This window comes from Netta rufina (assembly GCF_964035555.1).
Source record: "Netta rufina genome assembly, chromosome: 5".
NCBI lineage: Eukaryota > Metazoa > Chordata > Aves > Anseriformes > Anatidae > Netta > Netta rufina.
Window position 1 is genome coordinate 43,453,030 of NC_140128.1, and position 26,006 is coordinate 43,479,035.

Here is a 26,006-nt window from a genome sequence, read left to right on the forward strand (position 1 = left end):
GAGAACACAGCACAAATGACGGGCAGAAAGGGTAGATTGTAAATGAGGTTGATGAGGTTGTTGTCAGGATGAGGTTGGCAGAGCAGGCAACAACGAGCAGGGTGTGAGGGGCTGAAAAACTGAGCAGGCAAAGGCTGAAAAGCCCTGGCGCTAATTTTCCAGCATCATCACTTTCTCAAACCATCAGGTTAACTTGTGGCCACACGGCTAGGAGGAGGAACGCTCTTTCTACCTACTCCAAGGTTCAGGTCGGCAAGACTAAGCTGGTTTGAAGCGTTTGCTGGAGGCAATGATGGATGATGGTGTGCTCTTAAGGGACCTTGGGGTACCAGGCAGGAGCACACGGGAGCTCCCCAGCATGACCTCTTTGAAAAAACAGGAAAAATAAAGCCAAGCTGAGGACAGCAAGGAGCCTCCAGGGAGGCTCACCTCGGCTGTGGACATGAACACAGAGGCAGAGGAGTTCAGGGAGCAGGCAGCTGGAGTGAGCTGCCCCTCCACACATCATCGCAGCCCCGCGTGCCTCTGGGCTGCGTTCACCTTTAAACCTGAGATTGCTTGTTTTTGTCATGTGTAGCTGGATCTAGAGAGAGAAACGAACAACAAGAGGAGGAACGAGGGGAAGGAAGAAAAAAATTGTGCGGATCCAGAAAAGAAAAATTGCTCAAAGGATGACACAGGACACGGACACGCACGAACGGAGACCCCTGAGGTATTAGCTTTGCAAACTAGCGCGAGACAAGGGAGAAAGCAAAGACAGCCACAGGGAGAGATGTGCTTTGCAGCAGAGGCAGCTCAGTGCCTACAGCTCCAGAAAGCAGCTTCTCAGCAAGCCTGAAGTTGGGCTTTGGAGGGGCAAGGGCTTGGCTCCCCATGGGTATGGGCAGCTGGGAAGGGGGGAAGCACCCGCAAACACATTCCCCCCAAAAAAACTCAGCCCAGGAGTTTCAGGGCTGGGGACAGCAGGCAAAACACACCCACCATGAAATCCCAACCATCAGCGACCTCCCCTCCTGATGCTGCAGCGGCATCGGATGCCTTCCTCTTCCCCACGCATCCCCAGGGATGCCCAGTGCCCTTCCCTCCATTTCGGGTGACTCCCTTCTCTTCCTCTCCTGCCAGGAAGGGCAGCCCAGGGGAGGGAAGGATGGGGTCGATGGCTGGGATGGGGATGATGGTCGGGATGGGAATGATGTCTGGGATGGGAACGATGGCCAGGACGGGGATGAGGAGAAGTAAACAGGGACTAAGAAAAGGGGAAGAAGCGGCAGCAGCTTCCAGAAAGGGAAGTTTTCTGGCTCAGTTTGTGTTGCAAGAAGATTTTACATCTTGCTTGTTCACTTGTTCGTTTCTAGAAAAAGTGCTCCGAAGAGTTTTCTGTCCCCTTTTCGCTGCACCCGGAGGGAATGGGGGAAAATCTTTGTCATCGACATGAGCTATAGAAGGAGCCACAGGCCTCAGATATTGCTTAGAAACTCGTATTTCAGATTTAAATACCATACACAGTAAAAATAGAGCTGAAAGTACCGCCCCACATTGTCTGCAAATCATTGCCAGAATGAAACAGCTTCAATAAATTAAAAACAAAACAAAAAATTGAAATATTATTTACGTCTCAATAAAAATCGCAGTAAAACCATTTACCTTTTTTTTTCTTTGTGTGTGTGTGTGTGTTCTTTATATTATATATAATATATATTTATATATGTATAGGGCTGCTCTAGTGCAGCATCTTTAGGATACTCAGCCAGAGAAACATGGGGGCGCATGCTTAGTGCACCGGGGTGCAGGGAGGGGGTGGCTGGGATGCCCCTTCCCCACCTTGACGGAGCGGTGCTGTGCCCCGTCCCCATGGGACCATGTCCCCCCCCCCCAAGTCAGGAGCAGGCTCTGCTCATCATCCCGACCCCAAATTGTAATTCCTGCCCCTTCCCTCTTGAATTTTACACCCCAAATTTGAGCACGGGGCTCTGAGGGCTGCTCTCCTGTCACCGCTCCATGTGCAAAAGCCCAGGGTGAGGTACCCAAGGGCTGGGGTAGGAGAGAGGGACCAGGATGGGAATGGGGGGGACACTAAGCATTCACCATGATGTTTCCTGACTGTGGATTCATTCCTCTTTGCTTTCGTTTTGGCATGTGCGCTCCCGAAAATGCGCACACGGGTATAAATACTCCCCACCCGCCCTCCCCATGTCTCTCCCCATCTTAAATATCCCCCCCCCAGTTGCTCTCCAAGCGCCCGCGATGGGTGTCAGGACACCTCGATGATCTCCATGCTGCCCGAAAAGCTCGACTGTTTGCCTATTTTGCCCAGCTCTTCCCGGGACCTGCCCTCGGACATGGTCTCCTCGAACTCCATCTGGCAGCTCCTCCTCTTGAACTGCTTCTCGGCGCCAGCCTCCTCGTGCCAGCTGTGCCTCCCGTCCCGCGCCTCTGCCCGCTGCTTGTCCCTCAGTCTGATCTCGCAGCTCCCCGGCACCCCGTTGCACCCGAACGGGGGGTACGGGCTGGCGCCGGTGAACAACGTCCCACCGCTGGTGCTACCGCCGCCACCACCACTGCCACCGCCGGCTGAGTCCGTGCCGAAGTACCAGCCTCCTTCGGAGGACGGGGTGCTGGGGGACTCCAGGTGGACGCCCCCCCAGGAGCCGTTGGAGGATGGTGGTGGGCCAGGAAGGCTGAGCCTTGGCGGCTGCTGGAGGCTCTCCTCCGTCCCGGGGCTCTTGCGGGCTGTGCCGACGTTGAGGCTGAGCCCATGGGCTGGCGAGCCCGCCGCGTGCCGGTGTTTGCGCCGCTGCCTCACCTTGGCCTCCAGCAGGAGGTCGGGACCGCTGGGTCGGTCGGGGCTGTCGGGCACCGGGGAGAACTGGCCATTTGGCCCCGAGGGGCTGTCCAGCTTGCAGAGTTTGGGGGCTTCCCCGGTGCTGGGGGGACCTGGGGGGTCCTGCCGCAGGCCGGGGGAGTAGGCGGATTTGATGTCCAGGGAGAAGGAGCGTTTCAGGCGGTTGGTGTCCTGGATGCGCTCCGAGGAGAGGTGCAAGCCGTTGAGTCCCTGCTGCAGCGCTGTGGGCGACAAGATCTTGGGAGGCCCACCTTGCCTCTCGGGGTCGCTGGGGGGGGGTGCGGAGGTTGTGCTTCTCGGTGCCTCCTCGACCTTCTCTGAGGTAGACGGTGCGGGGTGCCTGCCGCCCTCGGACACCTCGGCTGGGTCCTGCGGGGCCTCTCCCTCTCCCCGGTCGCCCTGGGCTTTCAGGGCCTTGAGGAGCTTCAGGCTCCTCTCGTACTCCAGGAGCTGGCCCAGGAAGTTGAAGTTGGGTGAGATCGATGGGCGGCGGTCCTTAACGAACCTGCCGAGAAGTGCAGACAACCCTGGTTGGTGTTTGGTCCTTCAGTGGGTCACCCCTACCCTCTCGGTCTCTTTGGGGCATCATCCAGGACCTTCTACCAGACCCCCCGAAGAAAGGAGTTTTGGGGAACCTTTACCCCTTGGGCTTTGGGATGCTCTAGGGTAAAGCTGGCACCACTCAGACTCTGGGGTTTTTACTCCTCCCCACCTCATTTTACTGCTCCCAACCTTCCTCCATGTATGCACTATGTGAAGGGAAGGTTTGGTTTGGTTTGGTTTCAACAGGACTCAGCCAAGGCAAGACAAAACTTCTGGGAGCTCCCACCCTCTCCTTCTGGGCAGAGATGGCTTCCCTTCCCTGGGCTGAAGGACACCAGCACGACCCCTCCCCATCCTCCAGGGAACTCTTACCTGTAAGCATCGTCTGACGACATACCCATGGTCTTCATGATGTAGGCGATGGCAATGGTGGCTGACCGGGAGATCCCTGCCAAGCAGTGCACAATCACCTGGCAGCTCGACACCTTGGCCTTGTCTGGAGCAAGGTAGAGGAAATGGAGAGAAAAGTGTTGATGAGGTGAGCAAAATGGCTGTAGCCTCTCTTCCCAGCCCTCACCCTCCCGTGTGTTGCAGGGAATAAGACCGTGGAGGAGGCCAGAAGAAAAGTCTGGGTTTTGAGGGCCAGCTGAAGGGTCTGTAAGCACTATAATGAAAGCTCACCAATGAATTCAATGGATTTGTCCAGCCAGGGAAGCAGCTTCTCACAGTAGTTGTCATTGACAGGAATGCGCATGAAGTGACTATCACAGATGAAGTCTGGCTTGGGACAGGAGTTGCTGGCGTTGAGGACGTAGCTTATCCCGTTCTGCGTCATCAGGTCCTGGTGGGAAAGAGGGGATCGAACAATTGGCTGAGTTCAGCTGCCACAGAGTGCTGCAGATCTGTCTCTCCACATGCTCCCTGCTGTTACCCATCCCAATATTTTTTCCCCTGTGTCTCCTGCTGCTTCTTGGCCTAGCTGAAGCTACCATCAGCCCGTTGATGCTACCTGGCTGATGCTCAGCACAGACTGGCTAAGAAGGACATGCCCATTTAGATGACATGTTTGAAACCCAATAGATCTTTACTTTGGCCCATTGGCATGACCAAAGAGTCCTGGAAGAGGGTCCTGGAAGAGAAAGCCTGAGTACCCCAGTATGAAAAGAAGAATGGGAAAATGTAAGAAAGAAAACCAATGAAAACTGTCGCTGAAAGCTCAGAAAGAACCAGTTCAGAGAGGGAGGAGGCACCACACCAGAGGAGTGGGGTGAGTTATCAGTAGCACCCTATGTTAACCAATATTGGCCCATTTCTTTGCTCTCAATCCATACAGAAACACATCGGGAGTTCTCAGGTTTGCTAGATGTTCACAGTTCTTCACTAACTCGTGCTGAATTCAGCTCAGAAGAGGCTCACATAAACTACTGACTTCAGGCTCTAGCCACCGATACCTCAGAACACACGTTCTTCTCTGGTTCACAGAAGGAACTGACTCTTCTCGCTTCCTGACTCTGGAGTGAACCTGGACCCGTTTTCTGTTACTTTTCTGCTTCAACCACTCAACAGCCATCATCACTGCCTTTGTTTCTGATTCAGTAAAATGCCATGGCACAGAGGAGATGTTAGATAATGAGGATCAGATAAAAAATCGCAAGGAGGGGGTGACCCATGGACCACCCCTCAGGAAACTGGCTTGCGGGGTGCTGCATCAACACCAAACTCTGTTCCTTCCCTCCTGGGACAAAGCCAGCTTTGTCTGTATGTGTTGCTGACAGAAAATTCATGGCTGTCCTTCCCCTTCCCATCAGATCACACATCATCTGTATAACCAAGGGCAGGTTGCACATAAAAATGGGGAACATCTGTGCCAGCTGCCTGGCCTGCACTACTTCAGGGAAGACCTGGAATTAAACAGGAGGAGGAAAGAAATATGGGGATAAAGGAGTCCTTTCACACATCAGGGAAGTGCCTGGAGCAGCCACCTGGGACCTCTGCCTTGAGACATGCTGGGGAGGAGAAGCGTTGCCTGTATGCAATGTCTGCACTTGACCCTGCTCTGCTGCCTACTGACGGAGCATCTGCTGGCCACCTCACTGCCATGCTGGCAGAAAACACGGCTCCAAAAGATGAACAGAACCCTCTGAGGAGTTGGGGAGGAAAGGAAACCATCAATTTTCTTGCCTGACATTGGCTCCTCAGGATATTTTGGCTGCGGCTCTCTGGTGGCCAGTCCCTGCCCGCCCCAGCTCGCGGCGGGGCCGTCCCCAGCAGGCTCTGAAGAGCCCAACCTCAGCTTGATGGAGCCAGCCCAGCTCCCAGGCTCACATTCTTGACATTTTTCTCTTTCATTTCCTTCTGCTCCCTGTATATGATTTCTCTCTCCCTCCTTTCTCTTTCCACCCCCCTCCATTGCCCCGGTCCCTCTCCCTGCTCCTGCCTGGGGTGAGGACGCCTGCCTGGCTCCCTCCTGCCTGCAGTAGGTGCCCAGTGGCATTTTAACTATGATTTCTCCTTTCTTCTCACTGTTACTATTTTTCCTCTAAACAAAATTCCTTCCCTGCCATGCCAGCACTGTTAAAAAGGCAGCATCCCTCTGTTCTCCTCTCTCCCTGCAGCCAAACGTTGCCCACTTTTGGGTCGCCAAACAGAGCCCTCTCCCAGATGTGTCCCCTCAGGGGGGCTGTACCTTGTTCAGGACGTCCTTCTGGGAGCCCAGGTAGAGATGTGGCAGGATGCGTGTGGGGCCGACGTTGGCCACAGGCAAGCACGGCTGGGAGATGCTCATCGGCAGGATGGCAGCAGGCTTCCCCTCGCAGAGCCCCGGGAAGCAGGACGAGAAGGTGGCAAAGCCTCCTGCAGAGAAAACAGGGACATTGAGCTCACAGCAGCCAGGCTGGGACCATCGGGACCTGCACCCAGAGGGCTGGGGACGAAATGGTGATAATCCCCGACAATGAGAGCAGAGCTTTGCAGAGCAAAAAGCCAACAACCATCATTACCCTGGGGACTCCACCAATTTCCTAGGCACTCCCTTCCAATGCTTGGCCACCCTCTCCATGAAGAATTTCTTCCTCATGCCCCATCAAAACCTCCCCTGGTGCAACTTAAGGCTGTCTTGCACCGCCTCCTGCTCCTCACGACTTCATTTAAATGACAAGGACAGAAAGTCCTTGAGGACAATGAGGATCACTTTTGGATAGCAAAACCCACCGGGGCAGGATGACTTGGCGAGCTCGCACTGAGCAAGCCCAAGCCTGGGACTTCTGAGCAGACCAGCACATGGGAACCTGCAGGCCATTGCACTCGAGCTGGGAACATCATCCTCACGCAATCTGGCAGTGACACTGCTCACAGATTTCCTGCCTTTCTAATGGCCAAATGCTGGCCTGCTCTGCACAGCGGCGCTAATTAGAAAAGGAAGCCTGAAAAAACTGAGAGGGGGACGCGGCATAGGTTTTGCCAGAAGGGGAGAAATTTAATTTCTCTTGAACAGATTTCCTTGCCGTTTTTCATGGTCTGGCCTTACTGAATGTGACAGCAAGCCTCACCCAATGTACTGCACCAAGCAGTGGGTGGCAGCTTGGTGCAATGGAGAGCACCTGGGTGGTACCAGCCCAGGCAGCCTCCCCAGCAGTTTTCCCTGTCATGCAGGTGAGTAGATGCAGCTTGACAGAAGCCAGAGAAGACTTTGAGGTTTGACTGCCTTATAGGGACCTGGACACCTCTGTGAGACCCTTCTGAAAGTCTCAGCCTCAGGATCCAGCACCACAGGAATCCCTGCCCATCTCTGCAGCTGAACAAGACATTTTAACAAGCCTTCACTAACGACCTTTCCATTCAGTCTCTCCCCTTGGAGAGAGGGGAGCTTTGGCACACTCAGTTTACCCTCTCCAGGCCCTTGCAGCATTTCTGCTGACCCTCCTGGAGCACTTCCCTGGCTGCTGCTGTGGCACCCAGGCTTGGACAGGGTATGACTGGCCCTGCAGACAACCCACCCACCACATTTGGGAGGTGAAGGTGATGGAGAAGCCAGAGCAGCACATGAAATCATGCTCATGCTGTCCTCCATCACCATCTCTTTGCATCTTGGAAGCCACATCCTCCTCCAGGGGAGCATCTCCTGCATCAGCCCCAGGAGAAGGTGTCCTCCAACCGACCTTTTCCTCCTTTGCTTAAGTCTTCCTGGTGCCTAACACCAGCCACAGCATCCAAACCTGGCCCAGCCAGGCGGTGAAGAGTTAAAGCACCTTATCATCTTCTCCAGCACTTCCTTTTCCCTGGCTCCCTCCGAAATGACATCACCTCTCAACTGGGGCATTAAATCAGAGCGAAGGAAGGAGGCCCAGCGCAGGTGCAGCGCAGCTCCGGTTACCGCTCGCCCCTGTGCTGCGTCCCCGTGGCCAAGGAGCATAAATCACCACCCCACGCACATTTGGGTGCCACCCCCAGCTCGAGCTGCCACACGTGGGGCTGCTGGGGCAGACCACAGGATGGGGAAGCGGGGGCAGAAAGGTTTGCATGGTGGGGAAGGGGTCTAATGGGATGCATGTTTGACTTGCGTACAACAACACGGAGGGTTTGGCAAAGAAATCCAATGTGCTCATGGGGAGTGGGGTGCACGTACAGCCTGTGAGCAGTGCCTCCTCTGTTCCCCAGCCTCTCGTCCTCGTTCATACCCATCAAGAGCCGCCTGGGGCTGCCTACGGCTTCAAATCCCTCTTCCAAAGCCAGAAGCGGGGTGACCTCATAGCTGCAGCAGGCCAGGACATGCTGCTGCTCGCCGGCGTCGCCATCTCCCCCTCACCCGCCTCTGCCCGGGGAAGCACCACCAGGAGCACAGGGGGCTCACTGGCCCCAAGCAAACGTCCCTGGGCTGTGCCCCTGTCCCTCCTGTCCTCATTTCCCCCATGCTCACCACCAGCTGCTTGGGGGAAACCCTAGAGTCGGGCACCCGCCGCTGGTCCGACCTCGCCGCGGCGCTCACCCCACCCGCACTGGCTGCTCCAGCATGCCTCGCATTTTTAGAAAGCGAAGCAGCTCTCCCAAACAATCCCAAAGGCGGTGAGTGTCCCTGGCAGGGCTCCCACCGATACCTGGGCTTTCCCCTCCGTACCCCGGGCCACAGCTTTGTTAAGAGAGAGCAGCAGTGCCCAGCGGTCTTCCTTTCTCTGGGCACATTGGGAATTAGGCTTGGGAAGGATTTCTGGAGGTGAAGTGGGTGCTTAAGGGTCTTTGGTACCTTCCTGATGCTTCCCTCCAGCCTGGCTTGCTGGTGAGGAGCTGCTCCCAGTGCAGCATGGACACACAGTCTGCTGGTGGGTCCTCAGGGCTATCAAAATCATTCCCACCAAAAAAGAGTGTTTTCATGGCAAAACTTGGCATTTCTGTGTCTCCTACAGTCACCTGTGTCAGGTGGAGGTGAGGGACGGGGACGATAGGACAAGTGGGAGATGTCTGGGTGCAGATGCTCCTGCTGGAGATGAAGGAAGGAGCCAAAAACCAGCATTAGGTGGGTGCTGGGGAAGGCTGGGGGATGAAAACAACCCCCCAGATTTTGGGGGCTCATTCAGCAAAGCCCCTGGAGAAATAGCCCTTAGCAGCGTCACCCCCAGCCTTGCTCTGCAGAGCCCTGGGGATGAGGTGGTCCCTGGTGACAAACAGAGGGGAAAAAAATACATCTTCCCAGTTCCATCCTCCTCTTCACCAGGCTACCCCCAGAGCACGTCAGTGATGAAAATGGGTTTGTTGGGGACCTGCCTGGGACATGGAAGGCGATCAGAAGGTGGGAGAGGCACTGGGAACTCCTCCACTGCCTTGGCTGTCACCTTCTGGTGGTCTCTGGGGACATTCAGCTCATGTTATGGGCAATGCCACAGACATTGCCCCTCACCTGCAGGTCCCCAGCCCCATGGAGTGTCCCCAGCCCCACGAGTCTCCTCAATACCCCCCAGGGAGCAAGCTCTGTATGTGCAGTGCCCCACCGAGCCGCTGGGACCTGTCCTTGCCACCAGCCTCCTGTGTGCATGGCCAGCCCGAAGGCTGCCCATAAGGAAGGGGGAGAGGTGACACGCCACCCCCGCTGTGCCACCAGCCTTCATCAGCACGGAGGAGGGAAGCAGGCACAGCCAGAGCCGCAAACCCCATTAAAGAGGGGCTTTATAGCCCACCCTCCTTGCTCCCGCAACGGGCATTAAGAAGCTGCACGGGGCTTCCTGGGCAGGTGCTGGAGCTTTCTCAGCAGCCTGGCACAGCCCCAAGAGCCTGCCAGATAAAAGCCCAGCAAGCCCGGGGATGCTGTTGTCCCCGTGCTGGAGCCTCCCCCCCACCAGCTTGTCCCCCTTAAACCTCCCGAGAGGAGGCTGAGAGAGGCTGGCCTCTGCCCGGCTCTCATTAAGATGCCTGTGGTGGCTGGCAGCCGCTGCCAGGGCGGCACGTGGCGAGGGGCAGCGGGCACGCGAGCCAGCACGCGTCTCGGCTGCTCCAGCAGCGCCGGCTCCCCCCTGACCGTGCCGGCTCGGCAGCCGGGCTGCTGAGCTGCTGAGCAGCCCCAGAGGTGGGCAGGGGGCTTCGGGAGAGGGTTTCCAAGAGCTGGGAGCATTAAGGATTTCTGGAGCGACACAGAGGTGGCTGCCCTCCTCTGTGGTTTTTGTTCAGCTGCTGTGACTGCTCCCAAAGGCGAGGATGTGTGCCTAAAATGATGCATTAATGCTGGACCGAGGCATGGCAGGGGATGATGAGGGCTGGGGGGGGGGATGTAAAACCTCGGCCCTTGACCGTGTTGTGCCCTGCATCTTGGCGGCAGGTTAAATGGAAGGAAGGGTGGTGGCACGGCACACGTCATCCCCAGAGCTGCTGGGAAAATCCCTCTCTGCAAAACGCCGGCTCCCTGCCTCTCGTGCTGGGTGGGAGCCTGCTCACGCCGGCGGTGTGATGCAACGCTGCTTACTGTCACCCTTACTCACCGCACTCCAGGAAGCTCCTGGGGTTTCTCAGAGCTTCCCGATGCTTAGGAAATGCTGAGTTTTCCCCCTGCTGTCCCCGTGCTGTTTTCCCCACTGACAATGCCCGGTGCAGTCCCACCGGGTGAAATCTCGCTGTTCTGCAGCCTGACCAACTCGCCCTCTCCTGGCTGATGCTCTCCTGGCTGCAGCAAGGGATAAACTGCCTCCCTGTTACACCCTCCATCAGTGCAAAGCAGGCTTTTTGCACTAATCACTGCTAAGCCAAATCCTGCAACATCCCTCTAGGTCTACCCCAGCTAGCCATGTGCAAGGGCCCTCTCCAGCTTTTTCTGCTCCCACCCATCTCCATGCAATGCTCATTCCATCCCCTGCTCATCCATCTCCCTGCTCACACCGCATCCCCCTGCTTCCCCCTCTCCATCCTGCTCAGCCTTTGTGCCCGGGCTCTGCTTTCACCCTCCCTTCATTTGGCACTGAATTTCATCACCCCCACTGCCAGCTCCTTCTTTCTTTTTCCTTTTTATTTTTTTTCCCCAAGCGGTCAGGATGAGAGAGCTGATGAATCAGCCCTGCTCCTGATTCACGTGAATTCCCCATTTCCCAAAGCGTCACCCCCAGCAGCTTTGGGGTGACCTCACGGACCGGTCCCAGACCCCCACCCTGCCTGCTCCCGCTGCCTGTCCCTCTCCCTGCTCCCAAACGAGCAGAGAACTTCCTTAAAAAAAAAGGAAAAATGGCAGAAAGGAAGCCCTCCACCCACACAAACACAGACACGCTCCCAGAGCTGCTGGGCTTGATTTTCCTCTGGTGACTGTGTCTGCTTTGGACCAGCCTTACTCGTTCTAAGTAAAGGAAAATGTGTCATTTCCAGGAGTGACTTATTACTAATGACACCATCACTGGGTTATGTGGTTCGTGCCACAAAAACCTGTCAGGCACTTTTAGCAGGCTCCCATTTTAAGTGGTGATGGAGGGGAAGTTTCTTGATTCAACCATTCGGCAATCTAGGTCATCCCAGGCTCGGCGTGTTTTTAAGCTGCTCCACTTAATATCTCCTTCCTCCGCTTGCCCTTCACCCTGGCACTGCAAAACGCCGCCGAGCCCGTGTCTGAACGCAGTCCCTCTGCAGCCGGGCGTGCAGCAATCGCGCTAGTGAAGCGAAATGGCTCCGCCGGGCAGCTGCAGCGCCGCAGCGCCGTTTTGTTCAATCGCTCCTCGCACACCTCTCTGCCCTCGCCCATCCTCGTCCCCGCGCGCTCCCCTCGCGTCGGTGCTCTCCTCCGGGGATGAGGATGCGGCACCCTCGGTGAGCCCTGCCGAGGAGGTGCCACAGGACAGAGCCTGCCCCGGTGCCCACGGAGCAGCACCGCGCAGTGCCCGGACGCGGCGCCCGCATCCTGCTCGCCTCCAGCTGCCTCCCAAATGGCTCCTGCCCATCGCCCGTGGCTGGACGTGCGTGCTCTCGCCCCCTCCAAACGCTCGCCGATCGCCTCCATGTCCCTGCTCGCCGGCCGCCTGCTCTCTTTGTATGGGCGGCCATCGCGCTCCGCTCCCCGTCAGCCGCTCTCCATCCCCCGGGCGAAGCGGGGACAGGCTGCGTGTCCCCCCTCTTCCCCCTCCGTCCCCATCGGAAGGAAAGGAGCCGGCCGGCTGACAAACCTCGCATGTCCCTGCTCTCCTTCATCCTCCGCACCCTTATTTTCAGCTTCATCTGCCCCTCGTGCATGTCTGTCCAGAACTGGTCCTCGGCCGGGGCAAGCATTACGTCCACAGGCATCCAGGCAGCTGGGCTGCGGCTCGCGGGGGCACCTCTCGCCCTAGCAAAACAACAGCTGGCGGGCAAAAAAAACCCCGAAGCCACCTCGCCAAAAAAGCAGCCCCCGCAGCAAAGCACCGAAAGCCTCCCCCTGCGCCAGCTTTCAGGGAAAATTTAAAAAAAAAAAAATCACAAGAAAAAAACTCAAAAAACTAAAAAGATAGGAGCGGGGCTAGGGGGGGGGACGGCTTTGCCCCTTCCCCTGCCTGCTCTGCGCTGGCTCCCTGCGCGTGCGGCTCCCGCTCCAGCCTGAATGAGCTCAGCACATGAGCAGCAGCCCTGCTGATCCATCCACCACGGCGGCTCATAGCTAACGGGTCAGGCATGCAACCGCATTCCTTACTCAGCACACAGACACGCAGGATAACTCAGGGGCTGCGCGCCTGACATATGCTTTGCTCGCTGCTTAAAGGCACAACAGCTCTTTTCCCTCCCACCCTGGCCAGTGGAAAGGCTGATGGAGAGCGGCAGGATGCGACCATGCTTCCCCCCCCCTCCCACCCCCAGCTGCTGCAGGAGGACCCGTGCGTCCTGCTGGATTCGGTCCCGACGGGTTAATTTGGGGACAGGGGGTTGGAGGGAGGAAGCGCTGGGGCTGGTGACAAAAGCGATGTGCCAGCGGGGTGGCTGTGCTGCCCCTCAGCATCCCTGCGGGACCCCACAGGTGATGGGCACCCCATGGCTGTGCCCTTCCCCGTGCTGTGGGCACAATGTGGTCCCATGGGGGTGGTCAGCTCTGAGCCCCAGCACAAGGAAGGGAAATGCTCCCACCTCCATACCAAGGGGGAAACTGAGGCAGAAAGGTTAAAACTACTTCTCCGCTGTATACCAGGAGATGGTGCAGGACACAGCCTGGGACCTGACCATCAGCTCATCCCTATCCTCAGACCTTGGTGGCGTCTCCACCAAGAGTGGCACCCATGGCGGACACCAGTCCTGGAATGGTCTCACACAGCTGGAGACCCATGAGCCTCAATAACTGCAGGGGAAAGGTTCTTGCCATGGGATGCTCATGGCTCCATCCCACCCAGACTTATCTGCCTGGTCCTGGAGGAGCAAGAGCATGGGTTGGAGGAGATGCATCCTCCCAACCAAAAGTGCAAGAGGAGGCATTTATGAATGGCCTTCCCCAATTGCACTGGGGTCTGTCCCTGCACAGCAACTTCAGAAGCAGGTGAGGACTGGCGAGTGCTCTGCTCTGCATGTGTACGCGGGGGAGAATTACTTACACCCCCCTTTTTCCACCTGTGGGACCCCTTAATATGTCTCCACGCTGCTCCTTGCAAGTTTATGGGTCTGAGCCCAGGCCTCCAGAAAATCATTCAGGATTATAGTAAGCGGAGGAGGCGGGGGGGCACGCATTGTGCCTTTGAAAATCTGCAGCTTTACGGGCTGAAAAAGCCCAGGCTGAGCCATATGTGAGTGACTTCAGTGTTTTTCCTTTGAATGACATCACATGAGATGAGGTCATCGGCATTAACTAAGAGCTCTCCCCTCCCCCCCGCCCGCCTTCCCACCCCGCGCGGAGCCAGCCTCCTAACGAGCCAGCCTCCTAACGAGCCTTGTTGTTGTAACAAATACGGTTTGATGATTATCAGATGTGGGACAGAGGTTGGGGAAAATTCAAAGCGTGCTCCAGCGGGACTGGGAGAGAGGGGAGCCGCGTTCCCCCCAAAGCAACACTGGGTGAGCGGCTCCTGCCACAGCTCCCCTGGGTGCGCAGGGTGCCACTGCTCTCGGTGGTGGCCCCGTGTTTGCCACCCCTGTCCTCGCAGTGGAGGATGCAGAGGGCAATGTGAGATGCTGGTGGGCAGCATGGACGGCTGACAGTGCTGGAGATGCCTTTGCTACTGCTGGGCCACAGCAGTGGAGACATTTCTGCCACCACTGCCATCACCATCTCCATAACCAACTCTATCACCATCTCCACCATCATCTCCATAGCCAACTCCATAGCCAACTCCATCGCCATCTCCAAAGCCAACTCCATTGCCATCTCCATCACCATTTCCATCATCATCTCTATCACCAACTCCATTGCCATCCCCACCACTATTTACATCACCATCACTATCTCCTTTGCCAACTCCATTGCCATCTCCACTGGCACCTCCATGCCGGTGGGCAGTTTGGCTGTGACCCATTGCTTTTGGAGCTCTTCTGGAGTGGAAACCTTCAGCAGACCACACGGGGGGCGGTGATGCAGGAAGCAGCTGGTGACATTGGGAGTGCCATCCTCAACCTGACCCCCCAGCAGCCCACAGGCATGTGTCTGCCTTCCCTTACTCCCCTCTGGTTGCCTCTGGTGGGGACTGACTCACTCAGGCTTGCAGAAGCCCAAGGCACAAGTTATTTTGGTACGGACAGATGCCTTCAGGTTGTGTTTGGACCCAGTTTTCTGCACAGAGCTGCTGGCAGCCCCAGCCAGGAAGCTGGGCGTGGCGCCTCCAGGAGGAGGTGGTCAACCAAGCGGAGATGCTACCTGCAGCCACCTTTCCCCAGGCAGCACGCTCCTCCCCGTTCCCTCCTGCCTATGGTCTCCTGGGCAGTGGCCAGCGTTTCCTCTCCCCACCCCGCACCAGGACATTGCCAGAATCGTGGTCGCCGGCCTTCACACGTGGGATGTCAGGGCCTCAGGAAAAGGGGAGGCAGGTTTCTCCAAAGGAAGGAAATCATAATTGGGCATGGGTTCCTGCCCATCGTGATCTCCTCCTGGGGAAGTTTCCTTCCTCCCTCCCTCCTGCTTTCCAGAAATGGGAAATGAAATTACACGATGACTTTTGAAGCCTTGGCAACGGGCAGGCTGCTCTTCCACGGCCCTCATCTCCTCCCTTTGCCCCATCCCCGTGTGCCATTTTGCTCGCCTTTTCTGGGTCCGATTGTTAAAAACGCGGCCGGGGAGGGGGAAGGGAAGCTCCACGGGGTAATTATAGAATCGGGAAAACAAGTTGTCTGACGACAGCGTTGCTAAACAGGGAGGTTTAGAGCATAGGTCTGGAATACAATCAGCTCACACATACGTGACCTAGCTTAACCCCTCCCAGGGATGCAGCTGCTGGTCCCTCTGGGGCCAAAACCCTTGCAGGCATCTCCCCGCCATGGTGGAGGGGTGGGAAGAGGCCACCTCGCCCCTCTGCAGGGATGCAGGGCCACATCTGGGCTGGATGGCCAGGGCTGGACACCAGTACCTGCCGGGATGGGCCTGGAGGGCGAGAGTGCAGTGTGGCAGCATCCCAAAGGCAGCCAGCACCGCAGCATCCCTGTCCTGTCCTGGCCACCACAGTCCCCCACGGACCACACTCTCCGTGCATCCCTCTAAATATCTGGGCAGTTACAGACAGCTTCCCACTTCACCTCCACGAGCATCCTCAGGCCTGTGTACCCCACAGAGGCTCTGTGGGAGCCCAAGGACCAAATTCATCAGCTAGCACGGAACAAAGCACTTCCCGCAGCAGGGAGCTGCTGCCGCCCCATTTTGTCATCTGAGCTAAACTCAAAAGTATGGGTGTTTGGGGTATTTTTTTCGTTGGGTTTTAGACAATGTTTTCTGAGCTCCTTTTAGGACTGTCCCTATGCAGAAAAAAAAAAAAAGAAAAAAAAAAAGTGTTTTTCTTTTCTTTTTAATCATCTTCCCCCACATCCTTGTTCCTAGAGTAATTCCAGCTAGCGCTGAGCCCAGTCAGTACTGAGCAGCTCAGGTCAACTCTTGCAGTGGAAATTCCCTTTTCTTTTTCACTACTTGTTTCATCCGCTCTGAAGTCACCTGGCTTTGGAAGATTCCCTTGAAATTCCCCGATCCTCAAGTCTCCTAAATAACTGCTCCAGGCTTGTGAATGAGATCAGCCCCCTCCAGATCAAGCCCACTGAATGGTTACAACTCTGTGGCCACTATCGCCCTTCAGTCTTGATGATGATGATGATGATGATGATGATGATGATGATGATGATGATGGGAGTGAGCCTTCTCTCCTCTCTGCTCCCCAGCTCCCTGGGGAGGGCAGGGCTTACCCCATAGGAAGAGGAGGGACCTCACCAAAAACCAGATGGAGTTTCCAATATAACTCATCCCATCGTGCTCCCAACTCCACTGCCCCCCGACACCAAAATTTCCAATTTCCAACTGCTTCTCCCGGTTGAGCCATCTCCCCAACCTTGGGCAAAAACTGGACACCCATTGCCAGCTTTTAGCTCCACTGGAGAGGTTCCTCAAGAGACCTCCTCCAGCAGGGAAGACCAACAGGTTGAAACCAAACGCCATCGCTGTTCCTGGCCACGGCACTGCTGGGCTGGAGAAGACCTGGGCCAGGGCCAGCATGGCCAAGGAGCCTGGCGGGAGGAGGATGGAGAGGGGAGGGCTGGGAGGGATTTCTCACTGATGATATTGTTACATTCTTTCCGAATCCTGGGAGTAAACAGCCGCTCCAAATTTAGAAAGAACAGGGCTGGAAAATTTAAACATTCCTTGAAGAATTGGTACAAACGGCGAGGGGGGCGGGGGGCTGAAGATGATCTCACACGCGCTCCCGAGCCAGATGAAAAGCTCATGACTGGAGCTCGGAAAGCAAGCGAGGGGCCTGTTTCAGGTCGGTGCGCGACACTGCACGGATAAAGCACGGATAAACCTGGACCAGAGAGAGCCTGCGCCGTGCGGTGGGACCAGCACTGCCCCCACCCTCCAGGTGAGCCTCCGAGGGCTCCCCACCGGTTTCCTCCTTGCTCCGTACTGGGACCAGTGGCCACACACAGCTAAGCGGCGCAGCAAAAAGCACCGCCATCCCCAGAGCCCTGCTTGGTCCCAGCATCATCCCGAGGAGCATCCCTCGCCCACCGCTTCGCTCGGCTGCGGAGGAGGCCGGGGAGATTTGGCTCCGCTCGCTGCCATTCAGCGAGGAGCCGGGGATGCTCAGCACCCGGCAGCTCAGCACCGCGCCGCGGCTCTGGCCGGGCTCCAGCACAAGAGCTGGCATCGCTGGAGCCATCAGCGGCCGATGGAGCCAGACTGCTGCCGCTTCATAAACAGATAATGGCTGTTAATAAAAACAAAGCGGGAGCTCGCAAAGGGGAAAAAAAAAAAAAAAAAAAAGCAAAGCAAAAAAAAAAAGCAAAAAAAAAAAAAAAAAGCAAGGGTTTGTGCTGAAATAAACAAAGGTTAAAGAACAGTCAGGCTCCTGAAGGAATAGCAAAGCTGGGCTGGAGGGAGGGAGGGGGCATTACGTAATGCAGGAAAAATGTTGGCTCCATTCAGTTTTCCACCACTTCATGTGATGTCAGGAAAACCATATAAATCAACAGGCTTTCTGCTCCCACGGATGGAGGGCAGCAAGCAGCACTATTTATACTTACACAATTAAAAAAAAAAATGTAAGGGGGGGGAGAGATGATGATGATTTGCAAGACTGGGAATAATTGACTCAGATTCCTCCTTCCGAGCCCCGCTGGAATTGCTGCTCTGGGGTTGTTAACCCTTGAGGAGCCCCTGCCCTCGCTCCTGCCACCCCCAGCAACCCAGGCTCCGGCCTCCAGCCTCCACCAGCTGCTCTCAGGCAGGTCCATCTGAAAAACGATGTGAAAATGAGCAAGAAGGGCCAAGCATGAAGTTTGGGGACACTGAGGCATGGAAAATGAAAAATGATGCGCCGAAAGCAGGCTTGTTGGGACTCCTAGGTCCTGACCCTGCTGGGGATGATGTGAGATGGGGACCTGAATGGCTCAGTTTTGAGACTGATTGGGCTGGGCACACTGGTCTGGGGATGCTCAGGAGTCAATTCCCAGCAGCTTTTAGCAGTGGGAACCCCCTCTGTGGGGGTAATGAAGGCTCGTAGGTAGCAGATCTAATATCTATATGTGGAAAAGGAGCAAAGCCAAACTTAAGGTTGATTTTTAGCATCAAAATTTGCACCAATGGTCTAAAACCACAGCATGAAGTGAGGGACAGAGATCAGCTCGTTAGCACATAAATACATAGTCCGCTTGCGTTGGACCCAGAGCAATGGAGAGGTTTCTGGGTTCCTCCATGTGCACGTACATCACACCTGATGCCATGGAGGGAATGGGGCAGAAAGGGTGGCACTGGGAGCAACCTGGGCAGGATGAGGTGCGTGGGCCAGGATGGGACAGGTTGAGGTTGGACCTGATGCCCTGGTGGGGTGCTGGTGTCCTCGCAAACCCTCCCAGGCTGGCGCACCGTGCTCACGAGGCAGGGAGGGTCCTGGCAAGGGGTCGGGATCCAGCCCCGTGTACACATCCTCTCCTCAGACCTCCCAAGCGCCGCAAACCCAGGTCAAAAATAACCCGGCTGCTGCCCACATTACAGGAAGGAGGAAACTGCGTGTGTCAGAAAGCGCGCCCAGCCTCCCTCTGGATGCTTTCAGCAGTGTTTTTGAGTCATGATTTCCATATAAAACTCAGCAGCCATGACCCAGTGTGCTACATTTCAGTTCCCTTTTTTTTTTTTTTTCTCTCCACGCATTAGCAGCCTGCGTTCCCCGTTAGCAGGCTCCGGGCCGCGCAGCTCACGACGCCGCGGCACAAGGAGCTGGGGAGGCTTTGCCAAAACCTCAGCAATTACCAGCCGGGAACACGGCTCTTTGAGGACTTCTGCAGGGGAAAGGCAGGGTGGAAGGGAAGGGCTGAGAAACCTGTTAACAGGTTTTAATTGGGGGCTTTAAAACATCACCTAGCACCTCGTGCAGGCAGACGTGCTCCTGCCTGGGGGTTTTTGGTGCAGTAGCTGGGGAGGATGGAGACGGCAGCCAAAAAATGAGGATGCTTGTTTGCTTGCATGGGCTGGGCGCTGGTGGCAGTGATGGTGACACCATCCTAACAAGACACCAGAGTGTGGGTTTTTTTCAGGTCCGCTGCAATGGCTGCTTTCTGACCCGTCTCAGTGACCTTCACCTTTTCGGCATCGTGCACCAAGCTGTGCCCTTGGTTATGCCACAAAGACCTTGGGCAAGCTCACAGCATCTTCCCCAAGCAGTGGCCTCAGCAGAGCTCCATGCTAGTTCTCTTTATATTGACTTCATGTAGCCCTTGCTTGCTTTTGAAACCCTCACCCTGTCAGACCTGGGTGCTTTATTCCCATTATTTCTCTGCTCTCTCCATCACGACTCCAGTTTGAAGCTGGGAGGTGGACAGTCAGCCAGGTAGCCGGCCCAGCTGCTGGGAATTAAAAGCAGCTTTCACTTTCCCTTCAAGGTGATGTGCTCATCACACATGCTGCATGGCCACAACACCGTAAATCCAGAATAATTGCACAAGCACCAAGTGAAACGGTAACCCAGAGCCCCAGACAGCGGTGGGGAATACATGTAGTCTGGATGCACCATGGGGCCCACCACCCTACAACGCTGCTGGTGCCAGCAGCACCACCATCACCACCATAATTATCATCACCATCACCACCACAATCATCGTCACCACGGCCTGCCCTCGAGCCGCTCTGCTCCTACCTGTGAGGATGGAGACGCTGTGGAAACAGCTGTCCAGCTTGCCCAGGAGGATGGAGAGGAAGCTGTCGGCAGCCAAGCCGGTCACGTCCCGCGTGCTCTGGTCATAGACCACCACGTCCTGGTGCTCCTCTGCCTCCACCTGCAGGGAATGGCAAAAAAACGGGCGCTGGAGAAACTGAGGACTTGCTTCTGCCCATGGAGCATTTCCATTGACCACAGCCAGAGGACAGCCCCAGTGGTTGGGGTACCACATGGCTGAGACTGCCCTGTGGGTACAAATGGGTAGTTCAGCACCAACGCCAGTTGCAGCAGCCATGCCAACAGTGAGCAAATTTGAGTGCCCTACCTAAAATACTGCTCCCCCACAGCACTCACCATTGCTTTGCCATTATTTAACCAGCAGGACCCCAGCCCCCCACCCTGGGGAGGCACAGCTCAGCACACCTGCTGAGCAGCCTGATGGATGGCAAACACATCCATCACGCTGCGGGAGGAGTGGGCAGCAGCTGGAAAGCCAGGGGGATCCAGCAACTGGATAATGCCCAGCCCTGCGGGCACAGGGAGTCCTTCTGGTGCAATGCCCTGCCATGTGCTGTGCTCCCATTGAAATGTGAGGGCTGGAGCTGCTGCCTCCCATCGTGGTGATCAGCGCAACCATTCCCATGCATACCTGATCAACAGGGACTGAAACCTTGTTATGGGACTCCTCAAGCTCAGCACTACTCATAAGCACTCTCCTCCTTTTGCTCCATCACTTGCATGCCCTATCTCACCACCCTTGGGTTACTATAGATATTAAAGCAACCACAAACGCAATGCTCAGAATCAATCCCCCCATCCCTTGAGAAGGTTTCTGCAGCACCCGGAGATGTGCAGACATCTTCGCAAGGCAGATCCAGCCCAAGGCACAGCAAGGCAGCAGCTGGGCTGTTTTGACACCCTGCTGCAGGTGCTTCCCTGCCATGAAACGTGAGCTACATCCCAATAAAACCGCAGCATGCATGGATTTAGCTGAGCTCATTGCGGCCACTCACCGCAGGGCTGAGGACAGCCTCGTGCCCTCGGAAGTCACCGCTGCCTTCACGGGGCACTGGGAAGCGAGCTTGGCCACGCAGGTCAGCGGGATGAAGGGAGGGAAGAAAATGAAACGGCAGGAGGAGAGGGAGGAGGAAAGGATGGGGGAAATTTAAAATAAAATTTTAAAATAAATTTAAAATTGCCTAAGGTGCCCTGGGTAAAATCAGCGGTCATTTCTCTAAGCATCATCGATATTCTTTACATTATTAATAATAAGCCATGCTGTTTCTATAAGGGTAGCTCAGCGTGGGTGAAACTCCTCACGAGTAGCCGAGGTGACCCGGGGAAGCCACCTGGGGGTGAACCAGACAAGGACATACCCTTAGGAACATCTCATCCAAAGGAAACCTCTGCTCCTGCCATCCAGCACAGCACAGTGTCCCGAAAACCCACCCTGAAGCATCTCCCCAGAAGTGAGGCAAGGAAGGGACTGAGCAGGGGCTCGCACCCCAGCCAGAGGGGCAAGCAGGGGAGATAACAGCTCTGGCCGAGCAGAATTATCCCACAATAGGATTTAGTGTTCCCTCTGCACGGGGAGGCTTTGTTTTGGCCATTACTGCAGGGTTGCTGAGCAACGGCAGATATGTGTGACACGGTTTACATCTTATTAAAGTTATAAGGTTTCACTCGATGTAAATGCCAAACAAGCACTGGCCTTGCGTGGCCTGGCTGCAGAAAATAAATATCCTGCTCGGTGGGGCAAGGGCTGCGGAAATGGGCTGAGGGCAGAGATGGGCTTGAAGAAAAATACACTTTGCGTGAGAAGGGTTCATTTTTCTGGTGGCACATCACACGTGGTGGTGCTGGCATTCCCAGTCCCACGAGTCAGATGGAGCAGGGACAGCAGGGATTTCATCCAACCCTAGAATCACCTCGGTTGGAAAAAACCTTCAAGATCATCCAATCCAACTATCATCATCAAGTCCAACCACTCATCATCAAGTCCAACCAACGTGAAGTCCAACCATCATAATGAAGTCCAACCAACATCAAGTCCAACCATCGTCAAGTCCAAACATCATCATAAAGTCCAACCAACATCATCAAGTCCAACCATCACCAAGTCCAATCATCAAGTCCAATCCCCAAGCATTTTCCTCCTCTGCTGCCCGAGTGCACAAGAAAGGAAGGATGCTGAAGGGCTGCTGGTGGGATGCAGCGTCTGGAAAGGATGACACACAGCTTGCCATGAGGCACAGCTGGCCTTGATGGTGCTACTTTGGACTTGATGATCTTGAAGGTCTTTCCCAACCTAGAGGATTCTGCTTCAGGTGCTATGGTCCCACCAAGTCACCCATGTCTCTGCCCCCAAGCCTTGCAGAAGCATCCTTGGGGAGCCCATGGGACATCAATGGGGAGCTCATCACCACCCCTGGAGGTATCTCCCTATGGACATTTTGTCTTGGGCACCGGGTGGTTTGATACACCCCGGTGCTGGCTCTGCCTGCTCCATGCTCCCCGGCTGCTAAGCGGGGATGATGCCACTTGTGCAAAGTGCTCTGAGCCCTCCAGGTGATCTGGGCTAAGATAAGAGTGACGTATTCTTATTATTCCAATTACTCCGGACATCACAGCCCCATTTTATTTCAAAACACGGTGAATCACCCCACTGAAATAACACGGCTTCCATAAACACACAGAGCAGCCGGGCACATGGTTCAGAACTAAGCCCCGGCTTTCCCTTGAGCAAGGCAGCTGCTTCCAGGGCCAGGCTCCTCCAGTAAATAAATAAATGTCCACACAGCCCTGGTGGACCGTTGTCATGCCTCTAGCCACTGCTGTAGCCATTCCCAGAGACAGCTGCATTTCAGGAAGTGAGAACAGGTCAAGATGTGGGAAGACTTTCCAAGGAGATCTTAAAAAAGTGAGCTTCTCAGCATTTCCCTCCAGAAATCAAAATAAACCCCCAGGCAGGAATTTCCCACAACCTCTTCCCCCGAAACGGCACTGAGGAGCTGAATTATTCCAGCCAATAGCGGGAGAAAGGTTTAAAAACAAAAACGGAGCAGGTAGCACAGCACATTTTTGTGCTGAGGGTGACAATTGCTGTAATAATCGGAATTCCTGGGAATAAAATAAAAGTAGTCCTTTGGAAAATGGATTACTGCTGCAGTTTCCTAGCCCAGTCCATGGGCAGCGATGGAGTTCAGCATCTCTGTGCCCAGCGGGGAAGCAGTGCACAAGAGGACTCAGGGAGAGGTGGCTTAGCTGTGCCCACATTTCCAGGGCAGATGAAAGGCAGATTGTGACAAAAGAAGAAAGGGTGATATATTTTTTTCCCTATTTCTTCTTTCCCAGCAAATGGTCCTTGCCCAAGACTTGCTGTTATCCCGCAGAACTGCCCCAAAGCAGCGCACCCAGGAGGGTTGCCAGTGGTGCCCTCCCTTCACATCAGGACAGAAAACTGCCCTGCGTTGCCCTCTGCCCAGCCAGGCGATGGGCAAAACATGACCAGTGCCTGGTGGGGGCTGGGATGCACAGGTCTGGGGATTTTTGGGCTGTGCAAGCGACGGGGGAGTGCATCGAGGTGGGCTGCCAGCAGTGCCCCTTCCTTCTGGGCAGCAGCACGGTGCTCCCGGCCGCCTTTGTTTCAGCAGCCCCGGCCGGGAGCAGGAAGCGGGAGGAGGGCGGGAGGCCCGTCAGGAGGAATAATGGGGCCGGACAATCGCGCCACTGATGTCACCCTTCCTGCCATCTGCTCCCAGCACCAGCCGTGCCCCTGTCCCCCCCTGTCCCCACCGCTTTGCTGATCACCCTTCGGCAGGTGCACCGTCGAGCCCTGAAAATAAAGGCTCCCCTTCTCCACATTGCCCAAAGCAGAATGTTTTTCCCCAGATCCTGACCCGCCTTCTTGCCCCAGGGGACATGCCCATATCTCCATCCTCCCACTGCCACCGCTCAGCCTCCTGCCACCCTCCACATGGGGACAGCGGCACAAAAGGCTTGAACACCCCAAACCACAGGCAACACCTCGCTTTGTGCCAGCTGAGCATACGGCCATGACCCCCCTCCTTTTCCCCCCAGCTGCCCGGGGCAATTGGCTTAACCTCATAAGAACACCCTGAAGCTTAATTAATTCCTGGGCTGAGCATCCCCAAAACACCCTTGCCACGGGGTTCGTGTTGCATTCTTGCTTGGTACCCAGAGAGCTGCTTAATGATGCAGGACTGGGAGGAGGCGGCTGCTCCTTGCATGGGGACACCGGCAGCCCCTAGGTGACTGTGAAGGTTGGGGACAACCCTTAGCAGGGCAGAGCCAGGGTGGGAGCCACCTGTGCTGGCGCAGGAGCATCCTTTGGGAGCTGCTGCCGCCCGCTGCGGCATCTCTGCGGCTGCGAGCTGCAGCGCTGCAGGCGGGCCTGCATCAGCTGACGTTAACTCTTGGTGCTCCCCATCCTCCTCTTTCTCCCCCCACCCCAAAGTCGCATTGCTGCTGCTGCTGCTGCTGCTGCTCCACGTGACGGCGGCCACTGCAGAGGTGACCCTGGCCGGGAGGAGGGCGGCTGCGCCACACCGGCTCCCGGCTCGCCAAAACTGATTATTCTTTGCTTTATTCGCCCGGGGGATTGACGAAGGGCTCAGGCCGCTGGGGAATCGCTCCCTGCAATCCCCTCTGAAGCGGCCAGCCCCATGGCTGGAGCAGCTTGGAGCGAGGCCGGGCCCCCCCTCCCCGGCTCCTTGATCCCGGCAGGGTGATGTCACCGGCAGCCAATGCGGGCCGCGGTGGCTTCGCGGGGTGGCGGGGGGGGGACACACCGCAGATGGCTCCAGCTGGGCCCAGCATTTGATTAATCGCCTGAATTACCCTCGTTTTGCCATAAAATTACGGGGACGGGGTGAGGGGGGGGGGATGCTGGGGAATGGTAAAAGCAGGAGCGCATCGGTAAAGGAGCGGGCTGCCGCGGGGGTGCAGAGCCCCAAAATGCAGGGCAGGGGGAGGCAGGGGGTCCCCTTGCCAAAAGCGTGCTGCGGAGGGGATGTGGCATTTTGGGGACGTGGTACTTTGGGGACGTGTGGCGGATGGGGTGACGGGTCCCTGGGGAGCCTGGAGGGGAGAGGTGCCAGGCCACCCTCCCCCTGGTCACCCACAGAGGGCAGGACCCTGCCCAAGCCACCGCGGGGGCACCCAGCGCTGTTTCGGCCAGCCAGCCGTGGCTCGGAGCCACCTCTATTATTTAACCAGGAGAGATAGAGAGAGGAGCCCGGGAGAGATAATATGCCATGACACCGGATAAGAGCTCCTGGCGTCACAAGGGAGGAGGATTACATGTCCCTGAATGGAGTTAGAGATGACAGAGGGGAGGGGAAGAGTTTTTAGCAAGGGATTAAGCTTACAGCTCCAGGAAGGCTTTGGGGGGCTGCTTGCCAGCGCAGGGCAAGCCCTGAGGCTGACGTACCTGTTAGGCTGGCCTGGGGAGGGGGGTGCCGTGTCACTGGGGTGGGGGCAACGAGCAGGTCCCCGAGGACAGCCCTGTGGGGTGGACAGGGTGCCAGAGGGAAGGCAGGAGGTAACAGGGTACAGGGAGGGAGGAGTGGGTCACACAGGCCAGGCATGGCCGGATGGAAATGCATCCCCCCACCCTGCATCTTTCTCCTGGGGGAGAGGTTTCCACAAGGACAGGCGAGGGCCAGACCCTGTACCTTCATCTTGGAGGCAGGCTGGATGAGCTCCGTGATGGAGACCTTGTCCTGCTGGAGTCGCCTCTTGACCAGCTTGGAGCAGCAGATGTTGACGGAGCTGAGGACGTGCCAGGAGTTGTACTCCACGAAGGAGCGGCTGTCGATGACCAGGGTGCCCTCCGCCCCGTTCCTCAGGAGGCTGGCCAGCTTCTTCGGATCCATCACTTTGCGTGGGAGCCTGTCCCCGGCCATACCGGGCCCGTCCCCTCTGCGGCGAGCGGGGGCAAGGGGCGCGAGGGCAGGGAGGGGCTGGCACCCGTCTCCCCCAGGGGAAGCAGCGGTGGGGCGAGGTGCAAGTGGGGCAGCTCCCGTCCCAGGCTCTTCACGCTGCTAGTGCCCAGGGTGCCGACTCATTGTGCTGAACCTGGAGGGAGAGGGAAGGGGGAAAACGGCGGTCAGGTGGCAGCAAAACCAGGTGCTCACCTGGGGCTGAGTCCTCGAGGAGGACCTCAGGAGGGCACAAGGGTGCAGGCACACCTCCCAGGCATCCGTGGCTCAGGAGCTTCCCAGGCCAAAGGTTTTTTCTTTGTGTTTAATAGCCCTCGGTGGAGCTTTCCTCCAAGAATTTGTCTAATAGCTTCTGGAAGCCATGTCAGATTTAACAGGCAGGGAGCAGCCTTTTCCCTGTTTTTCCCT

At 56.4% G+C, this 26,006-nt stretch overlaps 1 protein-coding gene across 2 annotated transcripts in view; it reads right to left on the minus strand.

Moving 5' to 3' along the window:
- Positions 1-2,203: 2,203 nt before the first annotated feature.
- DUSP8 (dual specificity phosphatase 8) overlaps positions 2,204-26,006 on the minus strand; it is a 35,261-nt gene continuing 11,458 nt past the window's right edge. Inside the window, exons 2-7 of one of the 2 annotated variants that reach the window (XM_084286997.1) lie at positions 25,332-25,734; positions 19,615-19,753; positions 6,072-6,238; positions 4,067-4,226; positions 3,758-3,881; positions 2,204-3,347 (exon numbers count right to left, since the gene is read on the minus strand). In XM_084286997.1, the coding sequence (XP_084143123.1) occupies positions 2,252-3,347; positions 3,758-3,881; positions 4,067-4,226; positions 6,072-6,238; positions 19,615-19,753; positions 25,332-25,562 (1,917 nt within the window). In that variant the 5' untranslated portion in view covers positions 25,563-25,734 and the 3' untranslated portion in view covers positions 2,204-2,251. Of the gene's footprint in view, positions 3,348-3,757; positions 3,882-4,066; positions 4,227-6,071; positions 6,239-12,006; positions 12,401-19,614; positions 19,754-25,331; positions 25,735-26,006 lie in introns of those variants that run through there. The other variant, XM_084286998.1, reaches the window with a different exon arrangement.